The 25,402-nt window shown below is 39.0% G+C and overlaps 1 protein-coding gene across 5 annotated transcripts in view; it reads left to right on the plus strand.

Moving 5' to 3' along the window:
• The window catches only part of LOC131949750 (neuromedin-U receptor 2), a 29,382-nt gene extending 16,137 nt beyond the window's left edge, over nt 1-13,245 (plus strand). For all 5 annotated transcript variants that reach the window (XM_059311628.1, XM_059311631.1, XM_059311627.1 and 2 more), the window contains one exon: nt 11,071-13,245. In XM_059311628.1, coding sequence (XP_059167611.1) covers nt 11,071-12,846 — 1,776 coding nt within the window. In that variant the 3' untranslated portion in view covers nt 12,847-13,245. The remainder of the gene's footprint in view (nt 1-11,070) is intronic.
• Nucleotides 13,246-25,402: the final 12,157 nt, after the last annotated feature.

The raw sequence follows: 25,402 nt of genomic DNA on the forward strand, positions 1-25,402 counted from the left end.
CAATTATAATAAAGCGGGACTGATCTCTCCTAAACTTTCTCGAATTTTTTATACAACACTACGGGGATGGCAACTCGGGATATAGACATGATTTTTAATCAGTTTTTACATACTTGAACTTTTAAAAATAGAATAGCTAAACAGAAAGCAAAAATATGCAAGTGATATTAAATGCGACCAATGCTTTTATTAAAGAAAGAAAATGAGTTTGGGTTTCTAATTTTCTGTGCATTTAAAAGCTTATTTTAGTAAAGGTTTTTACATTTATTTCCAATTTTTACTTCCTTGTATCATTATACAGAGTATAGAGAAAGTGTTGTATTTATGCAAAAAAATTAATTAAGATTTTAAGCTTTCGTAGTTTTACAACCTCACCACTTTATCGTAAACGCGACACGACAGAAGCTCCATTTGTTTATCCAGTTAACATCCAGTCGGATTTTTAACTGTTTGCACGTACCTATTCCTTTAACTGAACCTATACCTGTAGCTGTACCTGTTCCTGTACCTGTGTCGGTACCTGTACTGTACCAATTATTACCTATCTTTTTATTTAAATGAACTATCAGTTCAGACGTTTGGATTTCCAAACAGGACAAAGCCGCAAATATAATTTGATTTTTACGAGCTTTTATTTAGTTCGCTGCGTCTGTTTTTGTGGATTTGTGGCGATTCTTGTAACTCAATTTCTAATGAAGAGATTTCTTTCAAACTTTCCAGAAACGTTCCACTTCGATGACAATACACGTGTATTTTTTAATTTGATTAGATTTTGATTAAATTACCATAAAAATAAGATATAAATTACATTTATTTTTCAGTCATGAGGGCGGCCCTTAAGATGACCACCCAGAGCGGCACTTTATATCTAACCCCCCCGGTCATTAACCCCCAGATGTATTATCTCTTCTCTATTACCACCCTGTGTAATTACCTCACTACAAAATACATATTTTACTAATAGTCCCTTTCTTCCCCTTAACCATATCCAGGACCCTGTTCCTAATACATAAACAAATGCTTATCCTTAATCTTCACGATTACAAGACTTTCTCTATACTTCGTATATACGAGAAAGTAAAAATGTTGCGGACAAAGAGAGAGAGAGAGAGTGTGTGTGAGAGAGAGAGAAAGAGAGAGAGAGAGAGAGAGAGAGAGAGAGAGGAAGAGAGAGAGAGAGAGAGAGAGAGAGAGAGAGAGAGAGGAAGAGAGTTTAGAGGAGATTACTCCTGCTTTATTTTCATTGTGTTTAATTACCGAAGATGCTAAAACGTAAAATACATCCAGTCCGAAAAAACTAAACAGTCAGGATTTTATAACCAAACTAGCGCACCCGACCGGCCGCGCGTTGCCGCGGGGATAGAAGAAAGTTTGACGGAATTTATTAGAAGGATTTCACCAACGCGTTATCAATTATATGTACTTAGACGCGTGACCTTCTTTTCTAAAAATGAGTTATTTAAATGTAAACAATGCCTGCGCTTGGATCATAAATATCAGGACACGGGTTTACCTACACTACCGCATGAAAACCTTGAGTGTACATTAATCACTCACCGAAATAATATGGTAGAACACACTTCGGTGACCGCCCATGTGTCAGAGACGTAGAGGGGCGCTCTCAGGGCCCCCACCCCCCGATTACACTACCGCATAGGCGCGGCGTACGACCCCTGGCTCCTTAAAACTAACAGGCGCCATTTAAAAAAATTATTTGACGTGTTTTAAATATCAGTGTGACTGATGCAATATGCTAGCGTTACTAATGGTCTATTATTAGATGCTCGATCTCAATTTCTGACTGGATTGTCAAATAATAGATGCTTATTGCATCATTCGCAATGTGACGAAACTCTACAGTAGGCTCCTCATATTCAAAAAGTTATCTTTCGCAAGGTGACGAAACTGTACAGAAGGATTTCCTCGCGTTACAAAGTTATTTTTAGAAGCCTGTTGTAGTTTTACCGCTGAATATAGTAGTACCCCTTACTCGCTATGCAGGACGCTCGATTAACGGATGTCAAGTGCCAACATAGTCGCTCTAAAATTCTGGGCGTCAAACCGTGTATTGACGAAAATTGTACCCTATATGGCGCCGCCCATAAGAAACTTTAGTTTTCTTTTTCGCAGAAATATTCTCCGGAGTATTCTCATCAACTCCCTAAAGTTTCATGGCACTCGGATGAACCGCATCCGAGTTTTATTTTTTATATACCGTGTATAGAGAAAAAAAAAACGCCCCCCGACAATATTTTTTTTTGCAGAACCCTACCATTGAATGATCTAATCATCTCCCCAAAGTTTCATGGTACACGGATGAACGGTGTGAAACCGAAATTTTATAAACCGTATATAGAGAAAAATCGCACCCTCCCGTGGCGCCACCCTTGCGAAATTAAAAACGGATTTTTTTTACAGAACCCTTCCCTAAATTGTTCTAATCAACTCCCCCAACGTCTCATGGCTATCGGATAACGGTGTCTCACCAAAATCGACTTTTATTTTTATATACCGTATATAGAGAAAAATCGGACCCTCCCGTGGCGCCGCCCTTGCGAAATTAAAAAATATTTTTTTACAGAACCCTTCCCTAGAGTGGTATAATGAACTCCCCAAAGTCTCATGGCTATTGGATGAACGATGCCAAACCAAAATCGACTTTTAGTTTTACATACCGTAAATAGAAAAAAAAAATCGCACCCTATCGGGGCGCCACCCCTGCGAAGTTGAAATTTTTTTTTCGCAGAAACCTCCCCAGGAATATTCTCAACAACTTCCTAAAGTTTCTTGGCGATCGTGTGAACAGTGTCACGGCAATTCACTTTTATTATTTTTATATACGGTATATAGAGAAAAACAATTCGCGCCCTGCCGGGGCGCCACCCCTGCGAATTTGAAATTTTTTTTTCGCAGAAACCTCCCCAGGAATATTCTCAACAACTTCCCAAAGTTTCACGGCGATGTGATGAGAGGTGTAGTAATGCATAAAGGACAAACAGACACACATACATTGCTTTTTATATATATAGATTAACTAGCCGTCCCGGCCAGGCCCTGCTCTGGCTTCTGTGAAAAACCTTTCTGTTAAAGACCATTACCTGTGTGTTTAGTAATCATCCTAAACCCGGCATTGCCCACCCAAACCACAACCAACCAAAACAACAAAACGCAAACATAACGCTAACACAATTACAAATACAAACGAAAACAAAAACCTAACAACAAACCCAACCACAACCACAAACACCAATACAAACACAAAGAAAAAACAAACAAAAAAGCAAACGAAAACAAAAACCTAACAACAAACCCAACCACAAACACCAATACCAACAAAAAAAAAAAAAACAACGAAAAAGCAAACGAAAACAAACCAAATCCAAACGCAAAACCAACCAAAAACACAAATACAAACCCAAACAAAGAAACACAAACAAAAACGAAAAAAGAAAGAACAAAAACGAACCAAATCAAAACGCAACCACTAACGCAAACCCACCTAAACACAAAGAAAACACTAACGCGAACATAAACGCCCGGGGCGGAATCACCTGTTTTAGCTTAATGAACGACTATAGTACCCCAACTTATTCATAGTCTTTTGCACTCACTTAAACGAACGCGCCTGTTTCAATTTGATGAACAATTTTAATACTCCAAGCTTATCCGTAAAATACCTACAACATTTGCACTTGATCAATCCCCGCTAATTATGTAATTATTTTTTTTCCCAACACCAAAACAAAGTAATTAAAAAGTAAATACTTTTCCACAAAATGCAATGTTTTATAAAGGGAAGTAATTGTGTTTTTCCTAATTTATCAAAGGGAAGTAAGTGTTATAGGACTAAATAAAGACATAATTAGAATTTTTGTAAAAGATGATATTTTTTTTAAAACTTGTGTTTAATGTACATGCCGACAATTATTACTATAATTTGAAAAATGAAAATTATTTCCCAACACTTTCAACAGTAATTTTTTAGCTCATAAATTTAGACAAATGCGCACGATAATTTTCTAACTTTTAAATTCGTACACTTCCAACGACATACAAATGCATTACATACAGAACTGAGCTTTATATATTAGATTTTAAACTACACCATGTATGATTTAAAAATATTTAATAGGCCGATATGTTAACAAATCACCCACCACGGTTTGCAAAAATACTTTCGGGGGCTTCCACTAAAGCGGGGTCCCTAACTTATAGCTTGTTTATCATATACGGACATTCAGCAAAATTATCTGGACAGGTAAGGGGGTGATAAGGTTTAACGACAAAGTCACATAGGGCAGCATATACCCTTACTAAGCCACTGACTTGAATGGTAGCTAGAAAGAAATAGAACTATCAAATAGTGTTTTACTAGAAGGGTGATATGTGTCTGTTCAGGCATGGTCGTGTGTTGTTTACACAGTTCTACATTTCTTGGAATGAGTCGACATCTATAAGTTTTACTGGCACTATCGACAGGGATTTTGATCAGCATTTGTATGATATAACACAAAACATTACTTCATCAGTTCACAAGTTAGTTTCCACAGATTGGACATCTCTAAGGTGATGCTAATCCTTCTCTCAAAGAAAGCGGAAGAGGGAACCAATTTCCCGTCGACTTAAGTCTGGCTGGGTCTATATCAATATTGATTTCTGGTCAAATTAAAGACTAAATGGTTGTTTTTTTACCTCAAGGAAAGTAATGAAAGGCTTGACCCTAAGCAGTATACCAGTATTTCTAGACAAACAAAACAAATTTGATACAATAAGGCAAGCTACCGCTCTAACAGAAATGTAATTAATTTGGTAAAGTAAGTAAACCTAGCCCACATTAATAATTATACAGATCTGTTACAATAGGGAAAAAACCCACAATAATAATTATACAGATCTTATAAAGTAGGTAAATATAAATCCTAATATAAAATAGCCCATGTGCGCAATTCTCTCTCACTCTCTCGTCTTCGTGTCTGTGTGTGTGTGTCTGTGTGTGTAAACACGATAACTTAAGTACCGTTACAGCTAGGTTGATGAAATTTCATATATAAATATTTTATCAAAATCGTAGATCCGTTTCAACTTTTGATCGATTTCCGATAACCGGAAGTGGTACTTTTTCTACTTTGAATTTTTCAAAAGCCTATAAATTGAGTACTATTTCAGTTAGATAAATGGAATTTCACATGTAAGTAAAAGATCTAATTCTCTACCTTCTGTCAAAATTTCAGTAATTAATAACACTCTACTACAAACGATCGATTCCTAGGACTTCGTACCCCCAATAGTCCATTAAGTCTTGTTTCTTACCTCATCGCTATTATTGTCGCGTCATACTCACACTACACACATTCTATCAAAAAACTAAAAACAACTACACATCCCCTCGAACCATATTGTCTATTGTCAATACGAACTAGCTTCTAATTGACCTTTGTCCTTATTACTTTCTTAGTCTAGTCACACACACACACACACACACACACACACACACACACACACACACACACACACACACACACACACACACACACACACACACACACACACACACACACACACACACACACACACACACACACACACACACACACACACACACACACACACACACACACACACACACACACACACACACACACACACACACACACACACACACACACACACACACACACACACACACACACACACACACACACACACACACACACACACACACACACACACACACACACACACACACACACACACACACACACACACACACACACACACACACACACACACACACACACACACACACACACACACACACACACACACACACACACACACACACACACACACACACACACACACACACACACACACACACACACACACACACACACACACACACACACACACACACACACACACACACACACACACACACACACACACACACACACACACACACACACACACACACACACACACACACACACACACACACACACACACACACACACACACACACACACACACACACACACACACACACACACACACACACACACACACACACACACACACACACACACACACACACACACACACACACACACACACACACACACACACACACACACACACACACACACACACACACACACACACACACACACACACACCACACACACACACACACACACACACACACACACACACACACACACACACACACACACACACACCACACACACACACACACACACACACACGCACACACACACACACACCACACACACACACACACACACACACACACACACACACACACACACACACGCACACACACACACACACACACACACATATATATATATATATATATATATATATATATATATATATATATATATATATATATATATATATATATATATATATATATAAGTGTAGGACAAAAAGCCGACAGCCAACAGGCCGACAGACAATAAGGCCAAATGACCATAAGGCCGACAGACATAAAAATACTAATATCGCAAAATATGTGTTACTATATAGCTCCTATCTAGACAGACACCATCGAAATAAGGAAAGAAATAAGACGAAAATTTCAAGAGAGGAGACTATGCTAGTTGCTATCCTTATATTATAAGGTAAACCATTGGGTCCAATTGACTGGAGATTACGGGAGTGTCTTAAACACTTATGATTAACAACTACATTTTGAGAAATACGGTCACTAGCTGCTGGCATCATCGCCCACAGGTAATAAGGCAGAACAACAAGAGACATATCTAGTTGCTATCCTTATAAGGTGAACAATGGGGCCCATGCGACTGGAGATGTCGCAAAGAAAAGAAAGACTGAATGAAGGTGACTGATCACGTCCCTTGACCGGACTACATGTTAAATACCGACAAAATGTGAATTGTATTCCAGGGTTCGTTCATTGCGGATAGCATAAAACAAATTCGGGGCAGTGTTTCTTCCAGACTTTTTTCTCCGGGGGGGGGGGGGAGGGGGTGGCGGGTTCTTGATTATCAAGGGGAGGCGGCGGACATTTTTCCGGGAGGGGGGGGGGCGCGACACTGGTAACAGTATATGCTTTCTATATAAATTCCTTTTCGTTCCGAGGGAGCGGTAGTCTTTCTTTGGGGGGGGGGGGGGTCGACTATGACCACCCCGAAGAGATGCCTGGAAGAAACTTTGCTTTGGGGTGACAGTTGGTAGGGTGAGGGAAAGGATAACTGTGCATTTAAATTTATGGCAATGGGATGCGAAACCTTAAGAAAAGGATCTCCAAGTTCGGGTACTTCGTTACTGGATCTCTGACCGGAGTCGTTCAAGAGAAGCTTCGTGTTTAAAGATCGTCCACGTATTACATTACCGGTCAAGACCGCGGTCTCACCAGTGAAGGTTCGTGTCTGTAATTAAGTGAACCACGTGACAGCCAGCTACACCTTATTTACGAGTTTCGCGACGGTATGCCCGGGCTGCCGTGAATGTCTAGACGTGTGAGAAATCAGGATAACTTTACAATAAAACGAACTCTGCCAGATGTATCAAAACAGTATAGACTTCACATTTTGTTTAGAATCCCTACAATATTTAAAAACAAAAATCAATATAGTCTTAACCATTATAAAGAATATCCCTACAATAAATAAACAACCTGTGCTTAATCACTCTACGAATGCCCTTATAGTTCACCAAAATGAATATAGGCATAGTTACTGTATGCATGCCCCTCAATAATATTTAAATAAACAAGCATAATTACATAAAAGATACCCCTACAGTGTATGCATTATGATTATGGGTTAAACAGGCCTACTCTATGGGTGCCTACAAAATGTATTATAATGAATATTGGCAAAATATACTTTATAGATGCTTATAGACATAACTTCTCTAATAGACGCCCCTACCTACACTATGCCTAAAACAAGTATCAGGTAAACTATTTAACTGAAAAACACATTTATTATGGGAATATCAATTCCAAATGACTGCCCTTCACGATACCCCTTTCTCCATAAAAAATGTGCGACGCCGACAATACGATGACTATATCATGTTAGTACCATTGGTAGACGATAGTAAATATCAATTTGGATGGATTCGGTAAATTAATAATTCTGTTTGCGAACGGATGAATCCATATTATCCCAAGGTCTCAAATTTTTATAATTTTTTGATATGGTTTAGCTTTTGAGCACTGAATGAAGGAATGACTATGGATTTTTTTAAAAAATCAATACTTTTTTAAATATCGATTTTTTAAAAAACGTCCCATAAATGGGACGCTAGCAACGAAAGGCCCCATGTACATTTATTGAAAAATAAAATAATTTATTACGAAATATGGCTATTCACGCGAAAATTAAGCTTTATACTGATTTTGTATTGTTAGACCAATGATTTCATTGTTTAGGACAGCTAAAAATACTGATAATGATCAATTGGGTTAGCCATACTATGGTCTAAAATGCAGAAATTATGTTCAAAAGTCTAGTTTTCTTTCAATCTATCATCCATCAAAGTAAATAACACTTGGAAATAAGTAAAGCTGTGACTAGTACATCTAATTATACACACAAGATCACAAATATTGTTTTATTCATCGAAACTGTAATATAATTAAATAAAAATAATTGATTTTTTGGTGGACGTACTTGAAATTTTCAGGGGTGGGGACTTAAATTTCAGGGGAAGGGTGGACATTGGTAAAAGTATGTTTTGTATATAAATTCCATTTTGTTCTGGGGAAGAGCCCCCCCCCCCCTCCTCCTAAATGATGCCTGAAAAAAACTCTGCCCTCAGTGAATTTGCAAAAGATGATCCGGTCCAGTCCCAGATGTCATCCAGCCATCTTCTCATTTGTTACTCTCGCTATTCCCCCCCCCTAACAGGCGTACATTAGGACATCAGACATCGTATTTCTGGGGCACGGATCCGTCTCTGGGGGCTTGTATTGAGTGTTCATGGCTCTCATCCATGTACGGCTCCCAATCTAACACCAGGAATCTCCTTAAAAAGTTAACAAAGTAAAACTGGTATTGGGAAACTTTGGAGGGGAATATTATTGGGGCATGGCAACTGTACACAGCTAATTCACATTTCTGCTATATGTAGCTTAAACTCTCTTATATGAAGAGAGTTAACCAACCCCCATGACTAAATCATTTCACCTAAATCGTGGCCATTGTTATTATTCTGGTTTGTTATAATTTTAATATCACGCGCTAGTAAATTTACAGCAATACTAAATTAGTTTGTATTCAATGGTATTAAATACTTCAGTAAGTGTAATTCTGAAAACTTAAAAATAAAATGTTTTTCAATATTTGCAATCTTTTAATACAATAATATATAAGAAAATATAGCTCAAGGTCATAATTAAATATCTATAAATACTACTTAACACCCCAAAGTCAACAGTTAACACAGTCAACAATTGTTTCACCATAAATAATCTTTTAACATAAATATTTTCATCTGTGTTTCTCGCTAGTGTCCAATAAATGTGACGTTTGTGTAGCAATCTGCATAAATATAGGTCAAAGTCATAATTAAATATCTATAAATACTACTTAACACCCCAAAGTCAGCATTTAACAAAGTCAACAATTGTTTCACCATAAATAACCATTTAACATAAACATTTGCATCTGTGTTTCTCGCTAGTGTCCAATAAATGTGACGTTTGTGTAACAATCTACATGGGGCCATTCGTTGCTAGCGTCCCACTTATGGGACGCTTGTTGTACACTTGATAAAACGAAGTAGTAAAAAAAAATTGTTATTCTTAAATTTTTATCAGATAGAAATATGGTACTGCTACAAGTTTCAAATGTATTTTGCACTTAAAATGTTAATATTTTAGAAGATATGTATTTTCCTGTGCGCATGTTTTCTTTTTTCCGCCATTTTGACTAGTCCTGCAAATCCGGCACTATAACATATTTCTAAATTAATTTTTTTCACAAAACACACACAAATTCAATAGTCTAGCCATTTTCAAATACAATGAAACATAATTTGTGTTTTAACTAGTTTTAAATAAATTTTAGCAATTTTTTTTACAAGCGTCCCATAAGTGGGACGCTAGCAGAATATGGGTTAAAATGACACAACATAACAAAACTTTTAACTTTCTACCCCAAAAATAAATAAATCACTCTGTTGAATGCCCCCCACAACTGATGTGTATCCCCAGGGTCTGGGGCCCCTCCGCCCCCTCCCACCCCCTCTAGACGCCACTTAGTGTTAGTTTTGTCGTACCAAGACATCCGACCCCTACAACGACCAAGTCAAGACTAACATTCATCTAGTCACCAACTGTCCACTACAGGTATCGCGCCTGCTCACTAAAAACGTCTTCATCGGTCCGCATACAATAGGGTATCTCATTACTTGTTTTACCAAATTTACATCACATGTCAGGTCGGGGGCTAATACGCGACCGCCATCTCAAGTCACCTCAGTTCAAAAGCGAGTGGACCGTGCCCTGAAGACAGCGAGGCGTGACATAATGTCTTTCTATCGAATAACGGCCTGTCCCAGTTCAGGTGGGTGAAAACTCAGTAACACCGACCTTGGCCTCAGTTTTTCCCTATTGAATTCAGCAAAGATTATTCAAGTTTACAAACTAATTCAGACAACAGTGACGGTGCTGAAGCGCGGGGCTTTGGGCGACCGCCCCATTTACCACCCCCAAACGCCGGCTTTGTGCTGATTACTAAACACACAAGTCATGGTCCTTTACAGATAGGTTTTTCACAGAGGCCAGTGCAGGGCCTGACCTGTCTAGAACGGCTAGTATGAAATATATATGACATTTCGTCAGGGAGGTGTAAAATTACAATACTTACGTTTTTAAAATGAGGTAAAAAATAGTTTCCTGGGAAGTTTTATGTTACAAACAAGCAGACCAAATTAGCCATCTATTAAGGTATTATTAGATCTATATAGTATATGCTATTTATATAAGCACAGTAAAGAAGTAGATTTTTTTCCACTTTGTATGATACTAGTCGATAAGTAAAAAGTTTGACCATTTTATTTTATTTTCAGTTGACTACCGGTCTTATCATCTACCCGATCGTTTGTTTTCCTGGAGTAGTTGGCAATGCATTGACCATCTTCGTATTGTCCAGACGAAACATGCATACTTCAACAAACGCATTTCTCAGCGCTCTTGCGGTGGCGGACTCCATTAAGCTTGTCAACGACATTCTGTACTTTTTCGTCAGTGTTTTCATGAGAACTTCTAGCAAGTTAGGCAATTTGTCATACGGCTATTTGTATCCGTACGCACACTTTGTGTTCAGTTTGTCTGTGTCTGTGTCTTCCTGGCTTACAGTGTCTGTGGCGGTAGAACGTTATATAATGGTGTGCCACCCAACCCGTGCCAAGGCTGTATGGAGCCGGCGTCGTGCCGTCTTCTTGTGTGCATTTATTTACATCGTAATGTCGACGCTAGCATTGCCTTCAGCTTTGAGGTATCGAACAATTCGCTGTGTAGACCAGGAAACGAAATCTACCCGTCTTGACGTGGAGCTGACCGACATGTGGCAGAACACACTGTTTGTTACGATTTATACATGGTGTCAGAACTTGCTACGGTCTATCATTCCTCTAATAGCTCTTGTTATTCTTAATGCCTGTATTATAACCAAACTTCGGCGAACCAAAGCTAAACGGCGCAAGAATGCTCGTCATCGAGTCACTATAATGATGATTGTTGTGATTCTAGTTTTTTTGATTTGTATAACACCGGACGCCATCTTGTCTACAGCTTTTGGATTTGGTTACCACGAGTCCGGCTATCTGACAAGAGCAATTCGTGAAATCACCGATACGTTGCTGGCTATTAGTGCCGGTGTCAACTTTTTAATCTATTGTGCTTTTAATCACGTGTTTCGTAAAAGTTTCACAAGAGTATGCTGTCCTGTTAGGAGAGCATCCAACTCGTGGATGACTGAGCTAGACGAGTCGACTTACAGAAGGTTATCTGAGGCCCGGACGGTTATCATGTCCAACATTGATTCATCATTAAGGAAAGATGCCTCTCCCACCTTAGATACGCCAACAAGCAAGTACGCTGCTCCACTGGAAACTTCCTTCATTATTGAGACCGTCCCCGTCAGTAGGTCACAAGTTGACAATGAGAGCACAAGCTTACAACTTAAGTCAGGGCTCTCCAGCTGTGTCGTCGTCGTGAAGGACGAAAACATTTTAAAGCCAAGCGACGATAGTCAAAGTTTTCTAAAAGACAAAACAAATCAAGCTGGTAAAAGCTATCGAGTAGAACCGGGAAACGGTTTATTTGAACCAACGCAGGCACTAATCGTACATCCGGCACCTCGCCTTTTCTCCAGTCGTCTCAAGAAGTCTAAAAATAGCATCAAATGCAACCGGAAAAAAGGTCAGCTGAATGTTGTAACGTTTAAGCAGACGTCGGAAACAATAGAAAAGAGCAATGCTGATTCAGAGAACGCAAACTACATTGTAAGAGAACGCGCTGACAGTTTATGCCAACCCGACACACCGTCGACTGTTGTATTAGTCCCTATACAACAAAGAGCCTACAAACAGAGAAGAGAATGTGACATCCAACTAGTCAATAGAAAAAGATGCAATACTGAACTTTATGTGGAGAGATTAAAAAACACAGAGGGTATATCTGTCGGTTGTGTTGAGGATAGCAGCGTCCAAAAACACGGCGACACAATCGGCACAATAGATACCAAGGCTGGTAGGAAAAAACGTCGATTGACAGTATCATTCAACATTCACACAAAGCCCAATAAATCAGATCTTAGTTTTGGCAGATGTCAGACAACTTGACGATCGTGACAAGTTGAAAGGACGTAAGGAGGAAATCTATGTGAAAAATGTCGGGAATTTAGATGAAACTTACAATTTGAAAAAGCAATTTCTAACTACTGATTTATAGATTCGACAGCACTTTTTAAATATATCTGCATCTGCAATTGTATCTGTATCTGTACCTGTACCTATATCTGTATTTGTATCTGTACACACACACCTATACAACTACACACACATATACACATACATACCCTAGCCACAACCTCAGCCACAAACATAAACACAATCATAAACATACACATAAACACAAGCACATACACAAACTTGAATTTTTTAAATGTAATTTTAATTATTTTTTAAAATCTTGTAATACTCAAAAGGGAAGTAATTGTTACATTTTAAGATAAAATTATAACTTTTGTGAAGGATAATAAATTTATTTTGATTTTGTTCTTGTGTTTAAATGGAGTTTATTATAATATGCTTGTCTGTCACAAACAGGTAAACAATTCAGCTATAGGCCAATTATGCTTTGTAATACACGTTAGGCGTAAGCTTGTTATTAAATTTTGTTTACAAGCTTGTATTTGCTGTTATTATCCGTCATGGATCTAAATTGCCGAGCGAAATGTCGGGCACTTCTAACTGACCGATTCGTTTCGAACTTAGCATGTGGGTCAAGACCCGATGAAAATGCAATCTGACATCAAATTTGACTAAAGGGGATGACTAATCAATTGTTTTTGAGTTAATTAATTTTATCTGAAATTAGTAGCTGTCTTACACGTACTATTCCGCACATTATCATATTCATTTGGCGCGCAATAGATTTTAGTCATGCAACTTTATAGTACTAAATATTTTAAAGTACTGAAAAAATACTGCTTTAAATAATTGCATTAAAATTTTAATAACAAGCTTTTATGTAATAATGCACTAAAAGGGAGAAAATAAATAATTTTCTTTAAAAATATAAAAACACACTACTATTATTATACAGTGCATTTGTCCTGATATGTTTTGTCCTAATATATTTTGTCCGTGAGATTATATGTCCTGAGATCGTTTGTCCTGAGATATATTGTCTGGGATATTTTGCCTGAGATCATTTGTCTTGATATAATAAATCTACCATGAAACCTATATATATATATATATATATATATATATATATATATATATATATATATATATATATATATATATATATATATATATATATATAACCACTCTCATTCTATCAGAAAAAACTATAGCCATCTCACTAATAGCTAGCTATATGACATAAATTGACATAAACTTCGCTAGGCCTATATAAACTATGCATTTATCAAAGTTCTTGAATTAGATCGACCCTTTACAGATGCGATAAGATCATGATATTTGGTAAGTAGATAGCTCTGATGACGTAGCGCCTCGAAATTAACCACATTCTTCGAAATGGCATATGCTAATTAAACTGGGAAAAGTATCGCCGCGTTTTAATAGTTTTATGTATAATTTACATTTTTGCCATGGTGTCTTCCCCATTAGTGCTTGTCACCCGGTTTGATCGGCAGCCCTAGTGACGCCTGTGGTCCCGCCTATGACTCGTAAAGACGCCATCAAACCGTAAATAATAGCTAGCTTAGAACGTTGCCAACAGTAGCTAGATAAACTAGCTGTGCTCGCTGCAAATATAGAATACGTGTACTCGGTCACGTCTAGCGATTAGATTCAACGGCTTTAATGTATTCTCTAACGTCAAAATAATGGATTGATCAATCATGAATTTTTGATACGTTCTTTCATAGAAAGAAGAAACCCTTTTAAAATGTATGTAGCTCTTTGAAATAAAAGTAAAGTCAAGGCAAGAAGGGTTGACAGATAGAGATGAAGGATTTATGGAGCTGTTGAATCCTCACATAAACGTATCAAACCTACAACAACAGATGGAATTGGATTGGTGGAGTTGTTGTATCGTCACATAAACTTATCAAACCTACAACAACAGATGGAATTGGATTGGTGGAGTTGTTGTATCGTCACATAAACTTATCAAACCTACAACAACAGATGGAATTGGATTGGTGGAGTTGTTGTATCGTCACATAAACTTATCAAACCTACAACAACAGATGGAATTGGATTGGTGGAGTTGTTGTATCGTCACATAAACTTATCAAACCTACAACAACAGATGGAATTGGATTGGTGGAGTTGTTGTATCGTCACATAAACTTATCAAACCTACAACAACAGATGGAATTGGATTGGTGGAGCTGTTGAATCCTCACATAAACGTATCAAACCTACAACAACAGATGGAATTGGATTGGTGGAGCTGTTGTATCCTCACATAAACGTATCAAACCTACAACAACAGATGGAATTAAAGGGATTAGCGGAGTTAAGGGGGAAATCCGGTCAGGGGTGGGGTGGGGGGGGGGGGGGAGAATAGGGAGTCGGGCTGTGTAGAATCCATGCTCCTTAGGCAGAACATACTATTAAGCGGCTCAAAGACAGACAGAGACAGACAGTCTGACAGACTAACACACAGACACACAGACAGACGGACGGACGGACGGACGGACGGACGGACAAACAGACGGACAGTCGGATAGACGGACAGTCGGACAGACAGACGGACGGACAGAAATAGAAAACTAATGTTCAATTTTTATCACAAGCTAACGAGATGCCTGTTTATCCAAAACATTTTAGTTTTATAAAGCAGCTGAGATTCGATGGCAATAAATAAATCCCTTGACATCCTCCTCTAATCTTTAGACGCACGAACATAATACGTCAGTCTAAGCGTTGGTTATCATTTCAAAGGATGAAATGCTTTGTCAGAATTTTAAAAATATAATCTTGCCTCAACAGAAGTGTTTTATATTAATATATATATATATATATATATATATATATATATATATATATATACTAGGCATACTGCCTAGCTTCGCTTAGGTTGTCAAAAACATTTGATAATTTGAATACTAATTATTTATTGATTGATGAGGTGTGGAGTGTTAAATTTAAACAGTAATGCTAATTTGAGAGAAGATGTTGTTGTATGTTGTTTACGATCCGCTTTCAGAGAAAATAACTGAAAGTACGCAATTTATGACTAAAATGAAATTAGAACTACAGAGGTTCCACGATCAGTATATCTCAAAATTTATATTACGTTAACTTTTAAAATTAATTTTTTTATTTAATTATGATATGTAGCTTAATTAAGAAATTAATGTTTTACTAAAACAAATGCTATACTTTGTCATTTTCTGTTTCTGTTTAAAATAGTATATAATTAATTGAAAAATAATTATTTAAAAAGGTTACCTCCCTTGAAAATGGCCCGAATGACATCTGTCATTGTTTACTTTTTTTTTAACAAACAGATGCAATGCTTATAGTAGAAAATACAATATATGAACATATTTAACGACTACAATGGCTTTTCCCGACTGGAATAAAGTTTTTTTGTTACCCTCCAGGGTCGGTCTACGACCTCATATAACATTAAGTGGATCGTTCGTCAATTTATTTATATACATCTCATATAAGAAGAATGTCACTCGCGGTCATCTTTTAGCCCTCGTCGAGGGCTTTGAGTGTGCCCAACAGTTTTTTCATACGGCCTAGTCATCTATAGAAATGTATGCAAAACATTAGCATGATGTACAGAGGTTAAGTAACCTAAAAATTGTGTTGAAATTACACTGTTTTTCCCATAAAATACAAAGATTATATAGGGAAATACGACTGGTCAGTTTTGACCCATTTAACGAATTTTCCAGGACATGGCGAGTTTTTTGTGACACCCCGAGGCGTTCTCCTACCACCTTACAAAATTTTAAGGGGGGTCGTCGGAGGAAATTTTTTTTCGTAATAGAGCTCATATAAAGAGAATTTCACTCGCGGTCACTTTTTAGCCCTCATCGAGGGCTTTGAGTGAAACTGACCGTTTTCCCTAAAGGTCAAGCCATTTACCTAAGAGCATGCAAAACATTAGCCAGATGTAAAGACGGCAAGTACCCTAAAATCCGTTTTGAAATCACCCTCTGTTTTTCCCATAAAATACAAAGATTATATAGGGAAATACGACTGGTCAGTTTTGACCCATTTAACGAATTTTCCCGGACATGGCGAGTTTTTTGTGACACCCCGAGGCGTTCTCCTACCACCTCACAAAATTTCAAGGGGGGTCATCGGAGGAATTTTTTTTTCGTAATAGAGCTCATATAAAGAGAATTTCACTCGCGGTCACTTTTTAGCCCTCGTCGAGGGCTTTGAGTGAAACCGACAGTTTTCCCTAAAGGTCAAGCCATTTACCTAAGAGCATGCAAAAATTTAGCCAGATGTAAAGACGGTAAGTGCCCTAAAATCCATTTTGAAATCACCCTCTGTTTTTCCCATAAAATACAAAGATTATATAGGGAAATACGACTGGTCAGTTTTGACCCATTTATCGAATTTTCCCGGACATGGCGAGTTTTTTGTGACACCCCGACGCGTTCTCCTACCACCTCACAAAATTTCAAGGGGGGTCGTCGGAGGAAATTTTTTTTCGTAATAGAGCTCATATAAAGAGAATTTCACTCGCGGTCACTTTTTAGCCCTCGTCGAGGGCTTTGAGTGAAACCGACAGTTTTCCCTAAAGGTCAAGCCATTTACCTAAGAGCATGCAAAAATTTAGCCAGATGTAAAGAAGGTAAGTGCACTCAAATCCGTTTTGAAATCACCCTCTGTTTTTCCCATAAAATACAAAGATTATATAGGGAAATACGACTGGTCAGTTTTGACCCATTTAACGAATTTTCCCGGACATGGCGAGTTTTTTGTGACACCCCGAGGCGTTCTCCTACCACCTCACAAAATTTCAAGGGGGGTCGTCGGAGGAAAATTTTTTTCGTAATAGAGCTCATATAAAGAGAATTTCACTCGCGGTCACTTTTTAGCCCTCGTCGAGGGCTTTGAGTGAAACCGACCGTTTTCCCTAAAGATCAAGCCATTTACCTAAGAGCATGCACAAATTTAGCCAGATGTAAAGACGGTAAATGCCCTAAAATCCGTTTTGAAATCACCCTCTGTTTTTCCCATAAAATACAAAGATTATATAGGGAAATACGACTGGTCAGTTTTGACGCATTTAACGAATTTTCCCGGACATGGCGAGTTTTTTGTGAGACCCCGAGGCGTTCTCCTACCACCTCACAAAATTTCAAGGGGGGTCGTCGGAGGAAATTTTTTTTCGTAATAGAGCTCATATAAAGAGAATTTCACTCGCGGTCACTTTTTAGCCCTCGTCGAGGGCTTTGAGTGAAACTGACCGTTTCGTCTAAAGGTCAAGCCATTTACCTAAGAGCATGCAAAAATTTAGCCAGATGTAAAGACGGTAAGTGCCCTAAAATCCGTTTTGAAATCACCCTCTGTTTTTCCCATAAAATACAAAGATTATATAGGGAAATACGACTGGTCAGTTTTGACCCATTTAACGAATTTTCCCAGACATGGCGAGTTTTTTGTGACACCCCAAGGCGTTCTCCTACCACCTCACAAAATTTCAAGGGGGGTCGTCGGAGGAAATTTTTTTTCGTAATAGAGCTCATATAAAGAGAATTTCACTCGCGGTCACTTTTTAGCCCTCGTCGAGGGCTTTGAGTGAAACTGACCATTTCGTCTAAAGGTCAAGCCATTTACCTAAAAGCATGCAAAAATTTAGCCAGATGTAAAGACGGTAAGTGCCCTAAAATCCATTTTGAAATCACCCTCTGTTTTTCCCATAAAATACAAAGATTATATAGGGAAATACGACTGGTCAGTTTTGACCCATTTATCGAATTTTCCCGGACATGGCGAGTTTTTTGTGACACCCGAGGCGTTCTCCTACCACCTCACAAAATTTCAAGGGGGGTCGTCGGAGGAAATTTTTTTTCGTAATAGAGCTCATATAAAGAGAATTTCACTCGCGGTCACTTTTTAGCCCTCGTCGAGGGCTTTGAGTGAAACCGACAGTTTTCCCTAAAGGCCAAGCCTGTTACCTAAGAGCATGCAAACATTTAGCCAGATGTAAAGAAGGTAAGTGCCCTAAAATCCGTTTTGAAATCACCCTCTGTTTTTCCCATAAAATACAAAGATTATATAGGGAAATACGACTGGTCAGTTTTGACCCATTTAACGAATTTTCCCGGACATGGCGAGTTTTTTGTGACACCCCGAGGCGTTCTCCTACCACCTCACAAAATTTCAAGGGGGGTCGTCGGAGGAAATTTTTTTTCGTAATAGAGCTCATATAAAGAGAATTTCACTCGCGGTCACTTTTTAGCCCTCGTCGAGGGCTTTGAGTGAAACTGACCATTTCGTCTAAAGGTCAAGCCATTTACCTAAAAGCATGCAAAAATTTAGCCAGATGTAAAGACGGTAAGTGCCCTAAAATCCATTTTGAAATCACCCTCTGTTTTTCCCATAAAATACAAAGATTATATAGGGAAATACGACTGGTCAGTTTTGACCCATTTATCGAATTTTCCCGGACATGGCGAGTTTTTTGTGACACCCGAGGCGTTCTCCTACCACCTCACAAAATTTCAAGGGGGGTCGTCGGAGGAAATTTTTTTTCGTAATAGAGCTCATATAAAGAGAATTTCACTCGCGGTCACTTTTTAGCCCTCGTCGAGGGCTTTGAGTGAAACCGACAGTTTTCCCTAAAGGCCAAGCCTGTTACCTAAGAGCATGCAAACATTTAGCCAGATGTAAAGAAGGTAAGTGCCCTAAAATCCGTTTTGAAATCACCCTCTGTTTTTCCCATAAAATACAAAGATTATATAGGGAAATACGACTGGTCAGTTTTGACCCATTTAACGAATTTTCCCGGACATGGCGAGTTTTTTGTGACACCCCGAGGCGTTCTCCTACCACCTCACAAAATTTCAAGGGGGGTCATCGGAGGAAATTTTTTTTCGTAATAGAGCTCATATAAAGAGAATTTCACTCGCGGTCACTTTTTAGCCCTCGTCGAGGGCTTTGAGTGAAACCGACAGTTTTCCCTAAAGGTCAAGCCATTTACCTAAGAGCATGCAAAAATTTAGCCAGATGTAAAGACGGTAAGTGCCCTAAAATCCGTTTTGAAATCACCCTCTGTTTTTCCCACAAAATACAAAGATTATATAGGGAAATACGACTGGTCAGTTTTGACCCATTTAACGAATTTTCCCAGACATGGCGAGTTTTTTGTGACACCCCAAGGCGTTCTCCTACCACCTCACAAAATTTCAAGGGGGGTCGTCGGAGGAAATTTTTTTTCGTAATAGAGCTCATATAAAGAGAATTTCACTCGCGGTCACTTTTTAGCCCTCGTCGAGGGCTTTGAGTGAAACTGACCATTTCGTCTAAAGGTCAAGCCATTTACCTAAAAGCATGCAAAAATTTAGCCAGATGTAAAGACGGTAAGTGCCCTAAAATCCATTTTGAAATCACCCTCTGTTTTTCCCATAAAATACAAAGATTATATAGGGAAATACGACTGGTCAGTTTTGACCCATTTATCGAATTTTCCCGGACATGGCGAGTTTTTTGTGACACCCCGAGGCGTTCTCCTACCACCTCACAAAATTTCAAGGGGGGTCGTCGGAGGAATTTTTTTTTCGTAATAGAGCTCATATAAAGAGAATTTCACTCGCGGTCACTTTTTAGCCCTCGTCGAGGGCTTTGAGTGAAACTGACCGTTTCGTCTAAAGGTCAAGCCATTTACCTAAGAGCATGCAAAAATTTAGCCAGATGTAAAGACGGTAAGTGCCCTAAAATCCGTTTTGAAATCACCCTCTGTTTTTCCCATAAAATACAAAGATTATATAGGGAAATACGACTGGTCAGTTTTGACCCATTTAACGAATTTTCCCGGACATGGCGAGTTTTTGTGACACCCTAACGCTTCCTCCTACCACCTCACAAAATTTCAAGGGGGGTCGTCGGAGGAAATTTTTTTTCGTAATAGAGCTCATATAAAGAGAATTTCACTCGCGGTCACTTTTTAGCCCTCGTCGAGGGCTTTGAGTGAAGCTGACCGTTTTCCCTAAAGATCAAGCCATTTACCTAAGAGCATGCAAAAAATTAGCCAGATGTAAAGACGGTAAGTGCCCTAAAATCCGTTTTGAAATCACTCTCTGTTTTTCCCATAAAATACAAAGATTATATAGGGAAATACGACTGGTCAGTTTTGACCCATTTAACGAATTTTCCCGGACATGGCGAGTTTTTTGTGACACCCCGAGGCGTTCTCCTACCACCTCACAAAATTTCAAGGGGGGTCATCGGAGGAAATTTTTTTTCGTAATAGAGCTCATATAAAGAGAATTTCACTCGCGGTCACTTTTTAGCCCTCGTCGAGGGCTTTGAGTGAAACCGACAGTTTTCCCTAAAGGTCAAGCCATTTACCTAAGAGCATGCAAAAATTTAGCCAGATGTAAAGAAGGTAAGTGCCCTAAAATTCGTTTTAAAATCACCCTCTGTTTTTCCCATAAAATACAAAGATTATATAGGGAAATACGACTGGTCAGTTTTGACCCATTTAACGAATTTTCCCGGACATGGCGAGTTTTTTGTGAAACCCCGAGGCGTTCTCCTACCACCTCACAAAATTTCAAGGGGGGTCGTCGGAGGAAATTTTTTTTCGTAATAGAGCTCATATAAAGAGAATTTCACTCGCGGTCACTTTTTAGCCCTCGTCGAGGGCTTTGAGTGAAACTGACCATTTCGTCTAAAGGTCAAGCCATTTACCTAAAAGCATGCAAAAATTTAGCCAGATGTAAAGACGGTAAGTGCCCTAAAATCCATTTTGAAATCACCCTCTGTTTTTCCCATAAAATACAAAGATTATATAGGGAAATACGACTGGTCAGTTTTGACCCATTTATCGAATTTTCCCGGACATGGCGAGTTTTTTGTGACACCCGAGGCGTTCTCCTACCACCTCACAAAATTTCAAGGGGGGTCGTCGGAGGAAATTTTTTTTCGTAATAGAGCTCATATAAAGAGAATTTCACTCGCGGTCACTTTTTAGCCCTCGTCGAGGGCTTTGAGTGAAACTGACAGTTTTCCCTAAAGGCCAAGCCATTTACCTAAGAGCATGCAAAAATTTAGCCAGATGTAAAGAAGGTAAGTGCCCTAAAATCCGTTTTGAAATCACCCTCTGTTTTTCCCATAAAATACAAAGATTATATAGGGAAATACGACTGGTCAGTTTTGACCCATTTAACGAATTTTCCCGGACATGGCGAGTTTTTTGTGAAACCCCGAGGCGTTCTCCTACCACCTCACAAAATTTCAAGGGGGGTCATCGGAGGAAATTTTTTTTCGTAATAGAGCTCATATAAAGAGAATTTCACTCGCGGTCACTTTTTAGCCCTCGTCGAGGGCTTTGAGTGAAACTGACCATTTCGTCTAAAGGTCAAGCCATTTACCTAAGAGCATGCAAAAAATTAGCCAGGTGTAAAGACGGTAAGTGCCTTAAAATCCGTTTTGAAATCACTCTCTGTTTTTCCCATAAAATACAAAGATTATATAGGGAAATACGACTGGTCAGTTTTGACCCATTTAACGAATTTTCCCGGACATGGCGAGTTTTTTGTGACACCCCGAGGCGTTCTCCTACCACCTCACAAAATTTCAAGGGGGGTCATCGGAGGAAATTTTTTTTCGTAATAGAGCTCATATAAAAAGAATTTCACTCGCGGTCACTTTTTAGCCCTCGTCGAGGGCTTTGAGTGAAACTGACCGTTTCGTCTAAAGGTCAAGCCATTTACCTAAGAGCATGCAAAAATTTAGCCAGATGTAAAGACGGTAAGTGCCCTAAAATCCGTTTTGAAATCACCCTCTGTTTTTCCCATAAAATACAAAGATTATATAGGGAAATACGACTGGTCAGTTTTGACCCATTTAACGAATTTTCCCAGACATGGCGAGTTTTTTGTGACACCCCAAGGCGTTCTCCTACCACCTCACAAAATTTCAAGGGGGGTCGTCGGAGGAAATTTTTTTTCGTAATAGAGCTCATATAAAGAGAATTTCACTCGCGGTCACTTTTTAGCCCTCGTCGAGGGCTTTGAGTGAAACTGACCATTTCGTCTAAAGGTCAAGCCATTTACCTAAAAGCATGCAAAAATTTAGCCAGATGTAAAGACGGTAAGTGCCCTAAAATCCATTTTGAAATCACCCTCTGTTTTTCCCATAAAATACAAAGATTATATAGGGAAATACGACTGGTCAGTTTTGACCCATTTATCGAATTTTCCCGGACATGGCGAGTTTTTTGTGACACCCGAGGCGTTCTCCTACCACCTCACAAAATTTCAAGGGGGGTCGTCGGAGGAAATTTTTTTTCGTAATAGAGCTCATATAAAGAGAATTTCACTCGCGGTCACTTTTTAGCCCTCGTCGAGGGCTTTGAGTGAAACCGACAGTTTTCCCTAAAGGCCAAGCCTGTTACCTAAAAGCATGCAAAACATTAGCCAGATGTAAAGACGGTAAGTGCCCTAAAATCCGTTTTGAAATCACTCTCTGTTTTTCCCATAAAATACAAAGATTATATAGGGAAATACGACTGGTCAGTTTTGACCCATTTAACGAATTTTCCCAGACATGGCGAGTTTTTTGTGACACCCCAAGGCGTTCTCCTACCACCTCACAAAATTTCAAGGGGGGTCGTCGGAGGAAATTTTTTTTCGTAATAGAGCTCATATAAAGAGAATTTCACTCGCGGTCACTTTTTAGCCCTCGTCGAGGGCTTTGAGTGAAACTGACCATTTCGTCTAAAGGTCAAGCCATTTACCTAAAAGCATGCAAAAATTTAGCCAGATGTAAAGACGGTAAGTGCCATAAAATCCATTTTGAAATCACCCTCTGTTTTTCCCATAAAATACAAAGATTATATAGGGAAATACGACTGGTCAGTTTTGACCCATTTATCGAATTTTCCCGGACATGGCGAGTTTTTTGTGACACCCCGAGGCGTTCTCCTACCACCTCACAAAATTTCAAGGGGGGTCGTCGGAGGAATTTTTTTTTCGTAATAGAGCTCATATAAAGAGAATTTCACTCGCGGTCACTTTTTAGCCCTCGTCGAGGGCTTTGAGTGAAACCGACAGTTTTCCCTAAAGGTCAAGCCATTTACCTAAGAGCATGCAAAAATTTAGCCAGATGTAAAGAAGGTAAGTGCCCTAAAATTCGTTTTAAAATCACCCTCTGTTTTTCCCATAAAATACAAAGATTATATAGGGAAATACGACTGGTCAGTTTTGACCCATTTAACGAATTTTCCCGGACATGGCGAGTTTTTTGTGAAACCCCGAGGCGTTCTCCTACCACCTCACAAAATTTCAAGGGGGGTCGTCGGAGGAAATTTTTTTTCGTAATAGAGCTCATATAAAGAGAATTTCACTCGCGGTCACTTTTTAGCCCTCGTCGAGGGCTTTGAGTGAAACTGACCATTTCGTCTAAAGGTCAAGCCATTTACCTAAAAGCATGCAAAAATTTAGCCAGATGTAAAGACGGTAAGTGCCCTAAAATCCATTTTGAAATCACCCTCTGTTTTTCCCATAAAATACAAAGATTATATAGGGAAATGCGACTGGTCAGTTTTGACCCATTTATCGAATTTTCCCGGACATGGCGAGTTTTTTGTGAAACCCCGAGGCGTTCTCCTACCACCTCACAAAATTTCAAGGGGGGTCATCGGAGGAAATTTTTTTTCGTAATAGAGCTCATATAAAGAGAATTTCACTCGCGGTCACTTTTTAGCCCTCGTCGAGGGCTTTGAGTGAAACTGACCATTTCGTCTAAAGGTCAAGCCATTTACCTAAGAGCATGCAAAAAATTAGCCAGGTGTAAAGACGGTAAGTGCCCTAAAATCCGTTTTGAAATCACTCTCTGTTTTTCCCATAAAATACAAAGATTATATAGGGAAATACGACTGGTCAGTTTTGACCCATTTAACGAATTTTCCCGGACATGGCGAGTTTTTTGTGACACCCCGAGGCGTTCTCCTACCACCTCACAAAATTTCAAGGGGGGTCATCGGAGGAAATTTTTTTTCGTAATAGAGCTCATATAAAAAGAATTTCACTCGCGGTCACTTTTTAGCCCTCGTCGAGGGCTTTGAGTGAAACCGACATTTTTCCCTAAAGGTCAAGCCATTTACCTAAGAGCATGCAAAAATTTAGCCAGATGTAAAGACGGTAAGTGCCCTAAAATCCGTTTTGAAATCACCCTCTGTTTTTCCCATAAAATACAAAGATTATATAGGGAAATACGACTGGTCAGTTTTGACCCATTTAACGAATTTTCCCGGACATGGCGAGTTTTTTGTGACACCCCGAGGCGTTCTCCTACCACCTCACAAAATTTCAAGGGGGGTCGTCGGAGGAAATTGTTTTTCGTAATAGAGCTCATATAAAGAGAATTTCACTCGCGGTCACTTTTTAGCCCTCGTCGAGGGCTTTGAGTGAAACTGACCATTTCGTCTAAAGGTCAAGCCATTTACCTAAAAGCATGCAAAAATTTAGCCAGATGTAAAGACGGTAAGTGCCCT

Source organism: Physella acuta, unplaced genomic scaffold, assembly GCF_028476545.2.
Source record: "Physella acuta isolate Inbredline_101_S28 unplaced genomic scaffold, ASM2847654v3 ptg000713l, whole genome shotgun sequence".
NCBI classification, from domain to species: Eukaryota; Metazoa; Mollusca; class Gastropoda; family Physidae; genus Physella; species Physella acuta.